Raw genomic sequence first — 18,274 nt, 5'->3', positions numbered from 1 at the left:
TTTTTCAGTGCAAATATTTGTAACCAAAAATAAATATAAAGTGAGCAGTGTACACTTTGTATTTTGTGTTGTAATTGAAATCAATATATTTGAAAATGTGGAAAACACCCAAAAATATTTAAATAAATGGTATTCTATTATTGTTTAACAGTGCCATTAATCACAACTAATTTTTTTAATCACGTGATTAATCGCGACTAATTTTTTTAATCGCTTGACAGCCCTAATAAATATGTCATTCTTTAACCTCAAGCTGGTTTTTAAATAACAGATTTAAGGCAGTATGAGCCTGTACAGGGCTTTCAGAGAACCCAACGTGAGTGCTTCCCACAGTACTGGAGTCATTTAAGAAAATGGTAATATCCTTTTGATATATTGAGTCTTGTATACACTAGGAAAATTATAACCCAGAATTTACCACAGATGCTGCTCCACCAGTGGAAGCAATGATAGAAGCTGCAGTGTAGACAGAGGTGGCAAGAGTACCGTGGTATTTAACCCTATTCCAAGTAGGATTAGACAACATCTGAACCTTTCCGCGTTATCGCTCCGTCATTGCTAACACTGGTGGAGAATGATGGGTCCCAGTTATTCTCGGGCAGGTATAGTCTGAATGTAATGAGGGATCAAAGCTGAATTTTTTCACGGTTTTATTTATCGGGACTTTCAGTCACGATTGAGACCCTAATAAATAGTGGATGCAAGGGTGAAATTGTGATGGACAATAGATATGATGATATGAATCATGAGCTAATGGTTGTAAAGTATTTGGCATTAAACAGAACTTTTGGTTTCAATAATTCAGATTTTAGATGTTAAAATATTTTATTTTTGGCTATGATACATATTTGATGGGGTTTTAAAAAGCAATCGTAAATGTTGATTTTTTTTATCACTGCTACATTCAGTTTATTAATAGTTCTGTTGTATGTAAAGGGACATTGTCAGATAGTTTAGGCAACAAAGCATTTGCAAAATGTCTTTAAAAAGTGAGAAGTTTTTGGTTTGGGTGTAAGCAATTTCTTGCATTGTTTGCCGCAGCAGGTTGTCCAGCCTGACTGAAATGCTCTAAGTACAATACATATTAGAAGTAAGATATTACTAAAAAAATGTTATTGTATCTGATAATGTCTCCTTAAGTTCTGGTTTCCTCTCTTGTGTTTTTACCAGAGGTCATTTTGACTACCAGAAGCATTAGGATTCTTGTGGTAGTGCACCTTTATACACTATGAAGTATAATTGACTGCTCCAAAGAATATATTGACTGCAATGTAAGCAAACATTTTTTCCCAATAGTTGATCATTTGGATACCATTTGATGCCAGCATAGAACTCTTGTACTACCTGCACTCTTGAACTCTGATCTTGTTATTCAAGTAGTTTAGATTCATCACACAAGCTAGAAGGTTTGGATGTTTTTGGTGGCTTTTGGACATTATGTTCTCTGAACGGTATTTAGACTGACAGATATAACTTAGAAGGCCAGGTTAGTGGCTTTAATTGATGGCTTTGCTACAATGCAAGCAGGGTGGGAAAGGGATTTTTAAAAAGGTTATGAACTTTCTCTTCTCGTTTAAAAAATGTCTGAGGTGCTAATTTTCTGCAGGTGTTCACAAAATGTTCACCTCAGTAAGGTGATTTAATTATCACAATTAAATGCTAGTAAAGTATTTAGAATTATATTTTAGTCCATTATCAATGTTCATTGTGAAAAAGCAGTAAAAAGAAATGGATTTTTGGAAGAATGTTTCTCTTTGTCCTTGTATTTGGTCATTTTTCTTATATTCCCACTCTGCTTGAGTAGGTGGTTGAATATGTAGTAAATCATACCTATCGCTGCAAAATATATATAGCTGAAATTGTGTTTCTCAGCCATACCACTGCCAATTACCTTTTCTAAATTATTGTTATGCAAATGAATGCAATCAGGGTGAAACTGTTTTTGCAATATACCTTCTAACCACTGGACTCTGTTTCCCTTTCCAACTCTGTTTTCATGATTTACCTTATATAGAAGATAGGTTTTTTTTAAAGATCTATATATTTTTTTTAATGTTGGCCAGTATTCAGAGTGCTCATTCTGCTTTGTAGTAGACTTATTCCTTTAATATTTTAAACTATATAGAATAATATGTAGTTCATTGAAGAATCAGTTGGCTTTATTTAGTGAATTTCCTTGTAAAGTCTGGGCTAGAAGGGCAGCTTGTATCAGAAAAGACCTCATGTGATCTGAGCCATAGTTTCTGCAACACATACTGAATATGAGAATGTGTCTTGCTTTAGGGTCTGATGCTTACAGACCCTTACTACTGGCTGTAGTGCCTTTTACCCTGAACTGGCTCATTGAAGTCAGTGGGACTGGCCAAGGTGGTGAGCACAACATCCCCTAGTAAGTGTCTACAGAATTGGGCCCTAAGTTTGGAGTTGTTTCCTATGAAACTTCCTAGAAGCTTGTTCAAATGCCAGTGCTGGTACAGATTAACTTCCTCTGAGTTCTGCACATGCAAGGTTGAAGAGCTTGATGTTTTATGGCCTTTGTTAACTGTAATAATCCTGCCTGAAACTGACACACAAGCTTACACCATTAAGAAAGGTAAAAAAGGCTGCAACAGTGATTTCTGGATGTAAATTGCTTCTTCCTCCTGCCATGCCATGTTTATGTAACATAGGTGCTTAGAGACGGTGGTGAGATGGGACAGTATAAGAAGCTCAATAGACTAAGACTAACCTCCTAAAAGCATCTTTGCTTTGGTGATGGTTACCACTGCATTTTTCAGAAGGCTACTTAAAATGTAAGGAGCAATTCCTGATTGTAAAGTGCAAGACACAGTAAAACTACTGTATTCCGCTTCTTGTTTGCATTAATGTGTCTCTTCTGAAAACACCCCCTTTCCCATTTATGTTTGACTTGCTGAGCATTCAGCCTGACTCTTTCATCAGATTAAAGTAGGCACTCCAAACTGGAAGCATTTTCTGCTATACCAGATCTAAAGCAGCACTGTTCATTTTTTGTTTTTTGTATTTATTTTTCTATTCTTTTTTTTGTTTTTGTTTTTGCCAATCCCAATAGTTAATTAAAGCTTTGTGTTCAGACCAAGTGTAGCTTCTTCCTACCTAGCCATCTTTTTCTATTAGATCCTGCAGGTGAGCCATTCATGTTGTATGTGGAAGATCATCAGAATTTCCATGGCAATAGACTTAATATTACAAATGCAGGTTCCTTAAGAAGGCAGAGTTGGCCTGTGAGGGAGAATTGATCAGTCTAGTTAGCACAAAATAATGATTTTGCTCTAGCTATGCCAATATAACTCATTGGTGTGGACATTCTATTCTGGAATTCAAGTCATTTTATTCTGACCTAAGGGAGTTACACTGGAATAGCTATAGCTGGTCAATTTCCCCATGTAGGCAAGCCTTTATTCACTAATAGCAAAGGGAACAGCAACAAAGAGCTATGTGAAAAGCGTACTATAAATGCTCCCTCTCCCAGGTTTGCATATTGTGAAGGTACTTGGGGTGTGGGAGGGGAGCAAATCCAGCATCCTCCTGCATGGCATGGCCATAGAGCAGAGGTGGGCAAACTACGGCCCGTGGGACCATCCTGCCCAGCCCTTGAGCTCCCGGACGGGGAGGCTAGCCCCCAGCTCCTCCCCTGCTGTCCCCCCCTTCCCCACAGCCTCATCTTGCCGTGCCACCAGCGCTCTGGGTGGTGGGGCTGCGAGCTCCTGCCGGGCAGTGTGGCTGCGAGAGCCGCCAGCCTGCCACGGTGCTCTAGACTGCGCGGCGGTGTTGCTGGCTCCGGCTGGGCGGCGTGGCTGCCTGTCCTGGTGCTCCGAGCGGCATGGTAAGGGGGCAGGGATTGGGGGGGTTGGATAAGAGGCAGGAGGCCCCAGGGGGGCAGACAGGGAGCAGGGCGCGGTTGGATAGACGTGGGAGTCCCAGGGGACCTGTTAGGGGGCGGGGGCATGGATAGGAGTGGGGGCAGTCAGGGGACAGGGGGGGTTGGTTAGGGGGTAGGGTCCCGGGGGGGGGCGGTTAGGGTCAGGGGACAAGGAGCAGGGGGGTTTGGATGGGTCAGGTGTTCTGAGGGGGGCAGGAAGAGGGAGGGGGCCAGGGCCAGGCTGTTTGGGGAGGCACAGCCTTCCCTACCTGGCCCTCCATACAGTTTCAGAACCCCGATGTGGCCGTCAGGCCAAAAAGTTTGCCCACCCCTGCCACAGAGGAATCTGAGCTCCTGGTGTGACAACATGCAGCGGGAGAGGCATGGCTACACAGATCCTCCTGCCCCTCTCCTTCCTGACAACCTGCTTCAGGTCACACTTCAGCAATTGTGCTGCAATAGCCTCTGGGAAATGGCAGCTCTGCCCAGGCAATGGAGCGACCATGATTCCTCTTGCCCTGCACATGCCTAGTACACAGTCTGGCTACTTGGGCTGGTACAGGACTCTGGATTTGTCCCTGAAAGCATAAAAGAAAGATTTCAGAGTAGCAGCCGTGTTAGTCTGTATCACAAAAAGAACAGGAGTACTTGTGGCACCTCAGAGACTAACACATTTATTGTGGGCTACAGCCTACTTCATCGGATGCAACTCTGGACTCTGAGTCACCCTGGTGACTCAGAATCCAGAGTTGCATCCGATGAAGTAGGCTGTAGCCCATGAAAGCTTATGCTCAAATAAATTTGTTAGTCTCTAAGGTGCCACAAGTACTCCTGTTCTTTTTATAAAAGAAAGAGTTAGGAATGATTTGTAGGTCTTTGATCAGTGTTGCTATGCCAATGGCTGGGGGTTGGCCAGCATATAGTGTGCATTCATAGTAGGAACCAAAAAATAGTCTCAGGAAGCAGGGGTGTGTGTGGAGTCAGCTTCCCACAGCCTGAAATGTAAAGGCTAGCTTAATTTGACTCTGTTGAATGTAATTGCTGTTGGTTACATTACAATGTGAACCAGAGTGTACTGTGAAGGGAAATGCACTCAGTATACATGTTTTTTTGTTGAGCAACAGGGCACGCAGAACCCACAGCATGTGCCCAGAGGGGTTTAGTGTTCTTTATATACTTAAAAATACTTCTTTTCAAACATCCCATGTAAAGATCCTTAACCTGAAACCGGTTAGACATACTGTAGGGGTCAGAAAGTGGCTCCTAGAGATTACTCTGCACCCTCATCCCATCTGAAAGGTGAATCCTTCCTTTTGTATTCTCCCCTTCCCTGTGTTAATAGGAGAAGGATAGTACAAGAGGCAGGCTTTTAGCAATATAATGCATGCCCTGTAGCCACTTATCTCACTTTCTCACTCTTAAGCCATTTTATAATTATTCTTTCTCTATCTAGTTTTGAAAGGCTAACCTCTAAACAGCGGGCATGTCCATATTGGATACTGGCCTTTACCATCACCGTTGGGCCCAATTCCAAACCCGACTTGGAAGGAAACACAGCCTTATAGGGACCAGTGAGTGGAAGGATGCTTGGTGATTGCATTTCAAAGCATTGCATTAGCTGAACGTGGAGACAAATTGTGTCAGATTTTTTTACTGTTTGAAACTTCAAGTGGCCTGGGAAACAGAATTTCTATTAGCCCTTAAATATGCTTAGCTTTAAAATAATTTAAAGGTGATTTTTATATAAGCCCATATTTACATGCAATTATTATTTGTAAACATAATGCCTTTCTTGAAATGCTAATGTCTAGAGGGAAAAAAAGATGCTTACTTTTGAGAGAATTAGTTCAAAGAAGCACAATGCACTGTATTGACTTTGGGGTTAGTAAAAGAAAAATGTCTTTTATTGAATTTCCAAGAATTTGTAGTCAGGAGTTTATGTAGATTTGATGTAGTCTACATGATGTAGTCTGCTGGGTCGGACAGACATTCTGGTGTTTTTCAGATACCCAGATTGTTACACTAATATTGCAAGCAATAAGCTATTTTAAACAAAGTTTAAGCCAAGAGGCTTTACATTTGGACAAAATGATACTGTCTTGTTTGAACTCTATTTTCGTAACAGTGATGCCTTTTGACTTGAATTGTAATTTTGTAACACAGCCTTTTGGTAGCTCCAGGTCTAGGCCACTGCTCGCCTTGACTGACATTTCCTTGGGAAATTTGCTGTAAAAGAGCTTTTTGATAATGGCTTATTGAGTTTTTAAATAAGTAATTATGAAAAAAAATCTGCTAAGTGAAGAACAGAGAAATAGAAAATGTTGGTGTGGAGCATATGAAAACTACACAAAGATCTAGACTTTATCATTTCACAATTTTTTGTTTAAGAAATATGCATGCCAAATGTCTCTTTCAATGATTTGTAATATACATTTTATGACTGGAAACCTTTTTGTACAACACACTCCAATAAATGTTTTGAATTTTATCTGTTACCTTCTTTTGTTTAAAACAAACCAAACCCCATTCAAAGGCTGCCTCGTGTGTCATAACTGGGTGTCATCCCCACGTAGACAAACAGAGAAGAGAAGGCCAATGGCATATTGGGCTGTATTAGTAGGAAGATTGCCAGCAGATCAAGGGAAGTGATTATTCCCCTCTATTCAGCACTGGTGAGGCCACACCTGGAGTATTGCATCCAGTTTTGGTCCCCCCACTACTGAAGGGATGTGGATAAATTGGAAAGAGTCCAGTGGAGGGCAACAAAAATGATTAGGGGCTGGGGCACATGACGAGGAGAGGCTGAGGGAACGGGGGTTATTTAGTCTGAAGAGAAGAGTGAGGGGGGATTTGATAGCAGCCCTTCAACTACCTGAAGTGAGTTTTCAAAGAGGATGGCGCTAGGCTGTTCTCGGTGGTGGTAGATGACAGAACAAGGAGCAATGGTCTCAAGTTGCAGTGGGGGAGGTCTAGGTTGGATATTAGGAAACACTATTTCACTAGGAGGGTGGTGAAGCACTGGAATGGGTTACCTAGGGAGGTGGTGGAATCTCCATCCTTAGAGGTTTTTAAGGCCCGGCTTGACAAAGCCCTGGCTGGGATGATTTAGTTGGGAATTGGTCCTGCTTTGAGCAGGGGATTGGACTAGATGACCTCCTGAAGTCTCTTCCAACTCTAATATTCTATAATTCTATGAAATCGGTGTGATATGTTGTCCCCTTGAGTGTGGTGCAGGGGTAAAGGAGTCCTTTTCTACTCTGGCATTTGGCTTCCAATAGTAGCAGTGCAAACTTCCACCTCCTTTCCCTCACTGCAGGAGATCCTGACCCCACTGGATTTTGTGCAGTGTCTCCACTGTGTTCTGGAGGGATTGTTTCTATTGGCTTCCTGTGATGACCAAAAAGGGGAAAATCATTGGCAGCTAGTGGTGATGGATTCCTACCCACTGGGAACTGAACGAAAGCCACCAGCTCATGTTTTAATTAGGGCTGTCAAACTATTTAAAAAATTGAGATTAAAAAAAAAAAATTGTGATAATCAGTTTTAATTGCACTGTTAAACAATAATAGAATACCATTTATTTAAATATTTTTGGATGTTTTGTACATTTTGAAGTGCCATGTGAACACCTGTTCTCAATTTCAAGTGACATTGTAAATAAGCAGGCAGCAGTATCTCCTGTAAATGTAAACAAACTTGTTTGTTTTAGAGATTGGCTGAACAAAAAGTAGGACTGAGTGGACTTGTAGGCTCTAAAGTTTTACATTGTTTTGTTTTTAAGTGTGGTTATGTAACAAAAATCTTCATTTGTAAGTTGCACTATAGTACTGGTATGAGGTGAATTGAAAAATACCATTTCCTTTGATTACATATATTTGCACTATAAAAAAGATAAAAAATAATATAAAGTAAGCACTGTACACTTTGTATTCTGTGCTGTAATTGAAAACAATATATTTGAAAATGTAGATAAACATGCAAAAATATTTATAATAAATTTAAATTGGTATTCTATTATTGTTTAACAGTGCAATTAAAACTGCAGTTGTGATTTTTTAAAATCAAATTAATTTGATTTGAGTTAATCGCTTGAGTTAACTGCAATTAATTGACAGGCCTAGTTCTAATGCAGCGGTTGGTCACTACCAACCTGAGTTAGATTTCCAGCCAGTGATTGAGACCACCTGAGCCAGCTGGTCTTAGGCATTGGTTTACACTTCTAGTGGCTGCTCTCTCCACTGAATAATGTTACTATTGTTTACTGGCAGTGTGGGCCCTTTGGAGGACCTCAGCCTGTACTCTGAAGTCTCCAGGGCTATCAGCCCAGCTTTTCTCACCAGCACTTATTTATAGTAAACACTTGGCACCCCCAAAGCATTTACTGAGCATTACCTGATCCACCATTCCTCCTCTGGGAGTTAGAAAAATATCTGACAAACAAATCACAACTCCTTCTATCTGAATTAGTCTAGTTTCTGTTTCTAGTTGTTGGAGCACAGGACTGGGAAGTGGGAGACCTGGGACTATTCTCAGCTCTGCCGCTGGCCTGCAAGACATTTTCTGTGCCTCAGTTTCCCATCTGTAAAATGGGGATGATGACAAAACTGGGCTGCTCTGTTTTCTTTGTCTCAAATCTCTGACACAGGTGGGATGCTCCCCTAGCCTGGTCTGGAGGACAGGAGACAACAGTCTTAGTCCTCAGTGTGCCTTTTGTCTTCCTAGGGTTGCCAATCCTCCAGGATTGTCCTGGATAGGGTTGCCAACTTTCTACTTGCACAAAACCGAACACTCTTGCCCCCCCGCCCCTCCTCTGAGGCCCCCCCCCCTGCTCGCTCCATCCCCCCCCCCCATCGCTCGCTTTCTGCACCCTCACAAACTTGCTTGTTTTCAGGGGGCTAGCTCAAGGGGTTGGGGTGTGGGAGAGGGTGAGGGCTCCAGCTGGGGCTGCAGGCTCTGGGGTGGGGCCAGGGATATGGGGTTTGGGGTGCAGGAGGGGGTCTCTGGGGTGGGGGGGTGGAGCAGAGGGATTCGGAGTATGGGAGGGGGCTCTGGGCTGAGACAGGGGATTGGGGTGTGGGGGGGTGTGAGGGCTCTGCATGGGGGTGCAGACTCTGGCTGAGGATGACGGGTCTGGGCTCAGCTGGGGAGGTTCAGAGGGGGATAAGGGCTGGGGCAAGGGGTCAGAGGTGCAGGCTCAGGGCAGCACTTACCTCAAGCAGCTCCCCGAAGCAGTGGCATGTTTGTCCCTCTGGCTCCTATGCAGAGGCGTGGCCAGATGGCTCTGTGCACTGCCCCGTCCGCAGGTTCTTCCCCCACAGTTCCCATTGGCAGCAGTTCCCAGCCAATGGGAGCTGCAGAGATGGCACTTGGGGCAGGGGCAGGGTGCAGAGCCACCTGGCTGCCCCTACCCATAGGAGCACATGCCCCTGCTTCCGGGAGCCATGCAGAGCCACGGCAGGCAAGGAGCCTGCCTTAGCCCTACTGCGCTGCGGACTGGACTTTTAATGGCCAGGGTCACTTTTTGACTGGGCGTTCCAGACAAAAAACACACCTGGCAAACCCTAGTCTTGGAGTCTCCAGGAACTGAAGAATAATCTTTTAATTAAAGATTGTCATAGAATCCTAGTACTGGAAGAGACCTCGCGAGGTCATCTAGCCCAGCCCCCTGCCTCATGGCAGGCCTGAGTATTGTGTATTACAGGGGTAGGCAACCTATGGCACGCGTGCCAGAGGCGGCACGTGAGCTGATTTTCAGTGGCACTCACACTGCCCGGGTCCTGGCCACTGGTCCGGGGGGGGTCTGCATTTTAATTTAATTTTAAATGAATCTTCTTGAACATTTTAAAAACCTTATTTACTTTACATACAACAATAGTTTAGTTATATATTATAGATTTATAGAAAGAAACCTTCTAAAAACATTAAAACGTATTACTGGCACGCAAAACCTTAAATTAGAGTGACTAAATGAAGACTCGGCACACCACTTCTGAAAGGTTGCGGACCCCTGGTGTATTATGTCAAGGGATGAACCCTCCAAACAAAATTGGCAACGGTAATCTCCACCCTTCCTCCTGCTCAACCAGCTCCGGCCTGGGAACTGTCCATAACCCCCTCCTGTGCTGTGAGCTCGAGTCTTCACTCCCAGCCCTTGGGTTACCGATGGCAACGGCTGTTGGAACCAGCTGACAATCCACTTCACTTTCCAGCGTGGTGGTGATACTAGAGCAGAGATGGGCAAACTATGGCCCGTGGGCCACGGCTGTCCTGCCCGGCCCCTCCCCCGCTGTTCCCCCTCCCCCAGAGCCTCAGCTCGCCATGCCGGCAGCGCTGCAGCACGGCTGGCTCCGGCCGGGCGCTGCGACTCGGGCAGGTTTACAAGTGAACAAAGGGTGGCCTGGCATGGCCCCCCGCCCCAACAACAGGGGGACCCAGGACCGGGCACTCGGGCAGCTCAGCACAGGCGGGGGGGGGGGGGGCTGCACTGCGGGGTCAGGGTGGCGGGAGCGCGGGGAACGCAGGCGGAGGACTCAGGAGGAGCAGCTTTGAAGCGGAAACCGCAGCTTGTCTCCGGCTGCCCCAGCGCCTCCTGAATCCTCCGCCCATGTTCGCAGGGCCACATTCTGACAGGGGCTGGTGGGGGTGGAGAGGGGCAGGGGGCGGTCAGGGGACAAGGAGCGGTAGGGGGTGTTCTGAGGGGAGCAGTTAGGGGGAGGGGGGCCAGGCGGTTTGGGAGGCACAGCCTTCCCTAGCCGGCCCGATGTGGCCCTCGGGCCAAAAAGTTTGCCCACCCCCGTACTAGAGGCTGCCTTATAGGGGTGCTAGGGGGCGCTGTGGCGCGGCGTTGCCAGGGGAGCTCGCGGCGGGGACGCTCTCGGGGTCGACGGAGCGCGGGTTCCGGGACTAGGCCACATCCCGTAATGCCTCGGGCGGCATCCGTAGCGCGGTGCATGCTGGGAGTTGTAGGCCCGGCGGCCTGCTCGTCCCGTGGTGCCCCGCGCGGGCCCTTCAGTTCCGAGCGGGCGCGGTGGGCGGGCAGGCGGCGCGGGGATGGAGGGCGGGTTCGGCTCCGAGTTCGGGGCCGCGGGGGGGAAGCTGGACCCGGGGCTCATCATGGAGCAGGTGAAGGTGCAGATCGCCGTGGCCAACGCGCAGGAGCTGCTGCAGGTGGGGGCGGGGCCGGGCCGGGGGGAGGGGGGCGGATGGCGGGCTCGGGCTCTGACGCTCTGTGCTCTCCCCAGAGGATGACCGACAAGTGTTTCCGGAAGTGCATCGGGAAGCCGGGGAGCTCGCTGGATAACTCGGAGCAGGTGAGGCCGCGCCCCGCCCCGCCCCGCCTGTGGCTCCCGCGGGGGCTGGGGTTCGCTGTCCCAGTGACATAGGGCATGTCCCTCTCGCTGGCTCCCCGCACTCAGGCCGCGTAGACATCCGGCCTCACAAGGCCGCAGAGCCCCGGCGTCCGAGCCCCCTGACCCAGCCAGCCACGGGGCTTTCATTGGCGGCTGGACCTGCTCAGAGGGGCCCTCGTGATCCCCAAGCAAATCTTCAGCGCGACTGTGGCCCCTTTGCACTGGAGCCTGGAATTCCCCAGGGCGCCGGCCCAGCCCTTGGTGGGAGCCAGGCCCTGGTCATGCTCGCTGGGTCACGCCCTCCCTGGGATACACCTGCTGCCCATCCCACTTCAGAGGGGAAGCGGCTAATTGAAACATGCCAGCAGGCACTGGGATGGTGTAATCCAGTGGTTTTCAAACTTTTTTCTGGCGACCCAGTTGAAGAAAATTGTTGATGCCCGTGCCCCAACGGAGCTGGGGATGAGGGGCTTGGAGTGTGGGAGGGGCTCAGGGCTAGGGCTGAGGGTTGGGATGCGGGGGTGGGGCCGGGAATCAGAGGTTCAGGGTGTGGAAGGGGGCTCTGGGCACGGGGTTGGGGGGTGCAGGCTCTGGGGTGGGGATGAGGGGTTTGTGGTGCAGGAAGGGGCTCTGGGTTTGGGGGGGTTCAGGTCTGGGGCAGGGAATTGAGCCTGGGGTTGGGGTGCAGGGTTACCTTGGGCAGCTCCCCGTCAGCGGTGCAGCGGGGTTGCTAAGGCAGGCTTCCTGCTTGTCCTGGCCCCGCGGATCGCACTGCCCCCCGGAAGCAGCCAGCAGCAGGTCCAGCTCCTAGGTGGAGGCATGCAAGTGGCTCCGCAAGGATCTTGTCAGTTCCTGGCCAATGGGAGTGCGGAGCCAGGGTGAGGGCAGCACGCGGAGCCCCGTGGCCCCCAACTTAGGAGCCGGACCTGCTGCTGGCCACTTCCGGGGCGCAGCGCGGTGTCAGAACAGGTAGGGACTAATCTGCCTTAGCCGGGCAGCACTATTAACGGCCCGGTCGGCAGTGCTGACCAGAGCCGCTGCGACCCAGTGCCATACATTCCACGATCCAGTATTGGGTCGCGACCCACAGTTTGAAAACCACTGGTGTAATGGCATGTGTCTCATAAGAACATAAGAGCGGCCATACTGGGTCAGACGAATGGTCCATCAAGCCCAATACCCTGTCTTCCAACAGTGGCCAATGCCAAGTGCCCCAGAGGCAATGAACAGAACAGGTAATCATCAATCATCCATCCCCTGCCGCCCATTCCCAGCTTCTGGCAAACAGAAGTCTCTGTAGGGTGCTTGGGGGAGGGGGAATTGCTGATCTTTGCAGTATTGCCCAGAGTGGATTCTCAGAGCTGGGCTGCTTTGTGCCATCTCCCTGAGGCTCTCAAAGCACTTTACAAGGTGAATATCCTCATCTGTATGATGGGAAAAGCTGCTGAGAAAGGAAATGACTTGCCCAAGACTACCGGCAGAGAGGGAAGGCCAGGGACTCCCTGTATCAAGCTTTAGCCAGCTGCTCTGACACTTGCAATGTTCTGTTGCCTGAGCTTTGTGCTTGCTTTGGTGTGCCAGATAGTGCATTGGATCTGGCGTCTGTTCCTAGCTCTGTCACTGGCCTGCTCAGCGACCTTGGGCAAGTCGTCTCTGTGCATGCCTCTGATTCCCCATCTCTAACATGGGGATAATGAGCCCTGCAGTCCTTGCTAAAGTGCTTTGGGTCTGGGGTGAAGACTGAAGTAGCATTATTATTCTATTTCAGAAGTGTATTGCCATGTGTATGGACCGGTACATGGACGCCTGGAACACAGTCTCACGAGCATACAACTCCCGGCTGCAGAGGGAGAGAGCCAACATGTGACCGGTTTCCAGTAGCCCTGACAACATGCTTCAATACTGCCCCCTGCTTGGGGAGAGTGACTTGATTCCTGGACTAGCTGGAGTGGCCCTGTGAGAATGAAAGGAAAGGTGGTGGGAGTGAAATCCCTGTGATTTGGTTAATTTGGCATTTTCATCATGGTAGAGCAATAAAGCCACGTCTGGAGCCTCTCCCTGTTATTAGCCTGCGTGAGCTCAGTGTCTGACTAGTGCAGAATGCAGGCTCGAAGCTGGGAGGGGTGATGGTGCCCAGCCAGAGGGGTGGCTGCTGCCCATTCGGTCAGTGCCGTCACCTGCTAGCTGGCTTTGCTTTAGTGCCCTGGGTGGAATCTGAGGCCCAGGGTAGGGGTCTGAGAGACTGGCTAAGGAATATGTTAATTGATGGGTGCCCTGTGAAAGGGCTACTGGGGCAGGGAATCCTTCCGGAAAGGGGGCTGAGCAATCCACTTGCCCCCCTCCCCAAGGAAGTGAACATGAGCCTTATCGGCAGTGCGCATCCACCCCCGCGCTGTGGGTTTGGTGGCTGTAGTAGGAAGGTTGGTCTCTGAGCTGGGCAGGTAGGTTTGGTGAACTAACAAGGAAATTGTTAGGCAATAGTGTGGGGCTCACAGCTTGCTGCCAAGTACCCCACGGATGGGAGGGTGTCAGTACATGGGGGCATTGGATTGTTACATGACATAGTCTGGCCTGCGTTGGCTTGCAGAGCTGGGTGCTGGCAGTGCATCAGCCCCAGCCCCCCAGTGGCACTGTGCCATACTTGCTGCGGGGCTGCACCCCCAATAGTTGCTGCCAAATGAGAGGTTTGGAATTAAAAAATCTCCCCCTTTGTCCCAGCAGAGAGCTCAGCTGCAGGCCCCCGGCAGCCTGTTCCTTTCCTGCGTCACCAGTGCACCTTGTCCTGGCTCTGTGGCCTCTGCTGGCTTCGTTCTGTTATTGAGGTGCCTGACAAGGAATCCGCAACGGGGAAGGAAATGAGAGTGCCAGGATCGCTGGGGGTGGGGCGTAGAGACGGGCTGCATGGAATTGCACAGAGCAAAGGTTAAAGGAGCTGCCTCAGCCAGCTGGCCTCTTGCTGTTTGTTTTCCCTCTCATGCCCCTTCATTTTCAGTCTCTGCCCTTTGCTTTTCTGGGCCATGAAGATGTCCCTTCCCTACTTCGGATGTGGTGAATCTCTGCTCCAGGTATTGGATTAAATCCTGTGACCAGCTAATGGCTGCTGGCCCCTTGTGGGCCATGCTCGGAGCCACCCTTTGGGATTCAGGCAACTCGACCAAGGGCTGGATGGTTTCATGGGGGCCCTAAGCCAGGAGCCCCAGAGGGCAGGGCCAACAGAGCTGCCCTGGTCCTTCCAGCTCCTATGGTGCCCCCCTTTTGCTCTTTCCCAGTTAGTGGGTCCCCTGAGACTGGTTATTCCTTGAGTCACTGAGAATCTATGGACCAGGAGTAGAGACCAAACGCTAGAGGTGCCCGGCAGCTGTCTGTTAAAATGTCAGTTGTTTTGTTCAGCTTGTTTGGCTTCTGGCTCCAGCTCAGTTGAGGGGAAGTTAAATAACAACAGAGCGAGGGGAGCAGGGTGCTGTGGCCCTGCAGCGCAGTGCTCACGGAGGTGCTACTCCATGTGCAGCTGTGATCCAGAGCCAGGCGGGGTTAGAGCTCAGTGCCGCTCTTGGGATTTTATTCTCAGTGCAGCCTAACACCCTGTGGGCTCTTTCTTGATCACAGCTGTGTATGGAGCAGATGCCTCCCTGAGCACTATGCTGAGTAGGACCAGAATCACCTCTGGGCCTTCACTTGGCCTCTGGGGGGTCATCCTGCTCTCTGGTCCTGCACAGGTGCATTATGGAGTTGTGCGCAGCCTGAGGCTTGGACTGGGTGGGCACTGTCTTGTTCTAGCAAATCCTGTGTTCCTAGAACAAAGCAGGATTTGTGAGCAGGAGGACTCTGCCCCCAGGAATGTTTAATAGCTGCAGGGGCCAGCAGAGCCCAACCCGCTCTGCTAGGAGACAGCATTGCAATCCCAGAGTCCTAGGGCAGTTCCAGGCCAAGAGGATGTTGGATTGTGACCTGGGGAATCATTGTTGCTTAAATAACTCAGCAAGGGCTTGAAATTGCCTTCTAAAGGTACGTCTAAGCGATCGATTTATCGGGGATAGATATATCGCGTCTCATTAAGACATGATATATCGATCCCCGAACGCGCTCCCCGTCAACTCCGGAACTCCACCGGAGCGAGCGGCGGTAGTCGACGGGGGAGCCGCAGCCGTCGATCCCGCGCCGTGAGGACCCAAGGTAAATCGATCTAAGATACTTCAACTTCAGCTACGCTATTCACGTAGCTGAAGTTGCGTATCTTAGATTGATCCCCCTCCCCCCCCAGTGTAGACCAGCCTTAAGCTGCACTAAGGTTAGAACATAACTTCTAATGGCACAAAGGGTTGGAACCAGTCCCACAACCTTCCTGACACCACGGCCGGGCAGCGGGCACTTACAGTAGATCAGCAGCCTGGAGGCCTTTTTAAATCAATGGGCCTAGCCAGAAGCCTGTCCAGGAATCCCTAAGCAGGAGCAATGCCTAGACTACCCACCCAATGGCTGCATTAGCTCATGCTGTGCTCACCTGAAAGGGCTCTGGGCCCAGCCTGTGTGGTAATTAGGGTGACCAGATCACCCAGGTCAAATATCGGGACGCGCGGGGGGGGCAGAGGAAGCCCCCGCCCCCACCACCACCATTCCTCCTCCCTCCGCAAGCGCTGGAGGAAGGCCTGGGAGACGCAGGGGAGCACGGGGCCGGGCTGAGTGTGAGTCAGGCCTGGCCCCGAGCAGGCAGGACTTGGGCACGGTACCTGGAGGGAGAGTAGGGGGGCGGCCCGTGGGGCCAAGCGGCGGCTATTCTCCCCACCTGGGCAGCGGGACTCGGGAGCAGCCGCTGCTGCAGCTCCCACTGCTGCAGGGGGAGGAAGCGGCCAAGCACGTGGTGCTCGGCGGCTGCAGCTCTGGCGCCCGCGAACCCCCCGGGCCTGCTGCAGGGACCCAGCAGCGCGCACGCTGCGCACGCCCAGCCGCTGGCCAGTTGCGTCTGGGCTGGCTGCCCAGCTGGTGCAATTCCGCGGGTGGCCCCGGAGTGGGGGCAGCAGGCCCCAGCCCCCCCATCCCGCTCGGGTCCCGCAGGGGAACAAATGGGGCTGCCGATGCCTCCGCCCCGGGGCCGCCCGCAGGATTGCACCAGCTAGGCAGCCAGCCCAGACGCGACTGGCCAGGGGCTGGGCGCAGTGTGCGCGCTGCTGGGTCCCTGCAGCAGGCCCGGGGGGTTCGCGGGCGCCATAGCCGCAGCCGCCGAGCACCACGTGCTTGGCCGCTTCCTCTCCCCGCAGCAGTGGGAGCTGCAGCAGCGGCTGCTCCCGAGTCCCGCTGCCCAGGTGGGGAGAATAGCCGCCGCTTGGCCCCACGGGCCGCCCCCCTACTCTCCCCCCAGGTACCATGCCCAAGTCCTGCCTGCTCGGGGCCAGGCCTGACTCACACTCAGCCCGGCCCCGCGCTCCCCTGTGTCTCCTAGGCATGGTGTGCTTGGGAAGAGGCGGGGATTTGGGGAGGGAGCCAATGGGGCAGTGAGGGGGCGGGGATTTGGGGAGGGAGCCAATGGGGGAAGGAGGGGGCGGGGGGGGGGGGGTCGAGCCCTTCCGAGCTCCGCCTGTGCGCGGGAGCCTTGCTTGTTTGTCCAGTGTCCTGACCTATTGTTGGTCGGGATGCGGGACAAACAAGCAAATATCGGGACAGTCCCAATAAAATCGGGATGTCTGGTCACCCTAGTTGTAATGCGGCACAATGGTACCTGCTGGGAGCTCCATGGGTGGGGTTGCGCTTTGGCCACGGTAGGCTGAAGGATTGTCTCTGCACCAGATGTTCACCATGGGTTGCATCCTGAAATCCTCAACCCCCCACTCAGCTGCTGGAGGTGCCTAAATTTCCAGCAGCTGATGAGCACAAAACTGCCTCAGTCCTGACACCGCAGAGCTGCTCTGCCCCTGCCTTGCACCTAGGCATCGCCTATGGGCCCGATCTGGTAGGTGTGGTCAGAGGGGGTGACCAGCTCAGGAGTTTTTGGGACTGGCTGAGTCTGTCCAGCCCAGGTGTTTGGGCACTCCTCTGTGATATGGGCCAGCTATTTTCAAATCCTTGCTGTGCTGGATTTAGAACCGGGGTCACCCGCCTTCCAGGCGAGTGCCCTAAACACCCGGCCATTGACTCTCCTGGGTGGGAGTCTCTTGACCTCTTGCTGAAGCTGTTTCCATTTGTATAAGTAACTCCTGGCAGCCAGAAAGAGCCCAGCGAGAGCTGTGGGGTGAGGGTGCTCTCTGGGGAGGTGGGAGACAAGTCCTTGCTCCACCTCAGGAAGAGCAGGGATTTGAAAACTGGTTTCCCACCCCACCTGAGTGCCCAAAGGACAGGGCATTGAGCTATAAGGGAGGTGGGGGCTGCTTTGCCACTGAGGCTTTTCCTGAGAAAGGGCTGACTTGGCATTCTCAGCTGAACGCCCTGTCCGGCTAAAGACAAATGAAGACAGGTGCCACGTTACCTTGGAGGGGCTGGGCTTATCCCGGCCCACTCCTTGGCATTACCCACTGGCTGACGTAGGCAGCTCCCCGCTCAGCACACCGGCTGCTGAGCATCCTTGTCTTAGGTGAGTGACTCTCCCCTAATCGTGCCTGTGAGTTACGCACTGCAATACTGAACATTGTGATACTAAAGTCCTGTCGTCCCTGGCATGGTGCTTGAGGCTGGCTGGGGCATGAGCAGGCGTACAGATCTCAGGCAGGGCTTCTGCCAGTGAGGGGTGTCCAAGGAATTGGGTCTTGGGTGGTCAAGCTGTGGTACAGTAGGTGGGTTTGGTTTGGTTTCTTGTCACTGGCAGCCTAGCTCTGAAACCCCAGGGCAGAGAGTCTGCAGAGCCACCTCCTGGAGTGTGTGCAAGTGCCACTCGTGGGCCCCTCTGGAAGGCCCTTGCTGAATTAGCACCAGGGTGTAAATCACCTGCTTGGAGCTGGGTGATCCCGCGGCTACTGCAGTGATAGTGGGTGGGTTTTTACTCTATGCAGCCTGGGTTTCCAGCAGATCGGGGCCGGTCTAGCCCTCACACACACTGCGCTGCAGGGGCTTGGGTGAA

At 51.1% G+C, this 18,274-nt stretch overlaps 1 protein-coding gene across 1 annotated transcript; it reads left to right on the top strand.

The window, feature by feature from the left end:
* The first annotated feature begins 10,929 nt into the window (after positions 1 to 10,929).
* On the top strand, positions 10,930 to 13,293 carry TIMM13 (translocase of inner mitochondrial membrane 13). Its single transcript, XM_024216589.1, has 3 exons — positions 10,930 to 11,047; positions 11,122 to 11,190; positions 12,998 to 13,293. Exons 1-3 carry the CDS (start codon positions 10,931 to 10,933, stop codon positions 13,094 to 13,096), a joined length of 285 nt encoding a protein of 94 aa, XP_024072357.1. The 5' UTR covers position 10,930; the 3' UTR covers positions 13,097 to 13,293.
* Positions 13,294 to 18,274: the final 4,981 nt, after the last annotated feature.

This window comes from Terrapene carolina, unplaced genomic scaffold (assembly GCF_002925995.2).
Source record: "Terrapene carolina triunguis isolate 2854851 unplaced genomic scaffold, T_m_triunguis-2.0 Scaffold662, whole genome shotgun sequence".
NCBI lineage: Eukaryota > Metazoa > Chordata > Testudines > Emydidae > Terrapene > Terrapene triunguis.
Note: the sequence above shows the minus strand (reverse complement) of the source record. Positions and strands in the feature narration are given on the sequence as shown.

Excerpts from the sequence above, each read along its gene's own strand:
- TIMM13 (XM_024216589.1), top strand. The coding sequence starts at position 10,931 with ATGGAGGGCGGGTTCGGCTCCGAGTTCGGGGCCGCGGGGGGGAAGCTG. Across the intron at positions 11,048-11,121 it reads ACGCGCAGGAGCTGCTGCAG|AGGATGACCGACAAGTGTTT; the intron begins GTGGGGGCGGGG and ends TGCTCTCCCCAG. Across the intron at positions 11,191-12,997 it reads CGCTGGATAACTCGGAGCAG|AAGTGTATTGCCATGTGTAT; the intron begins GTGAGGCCGCGC and ends ATTCTATTTCAG.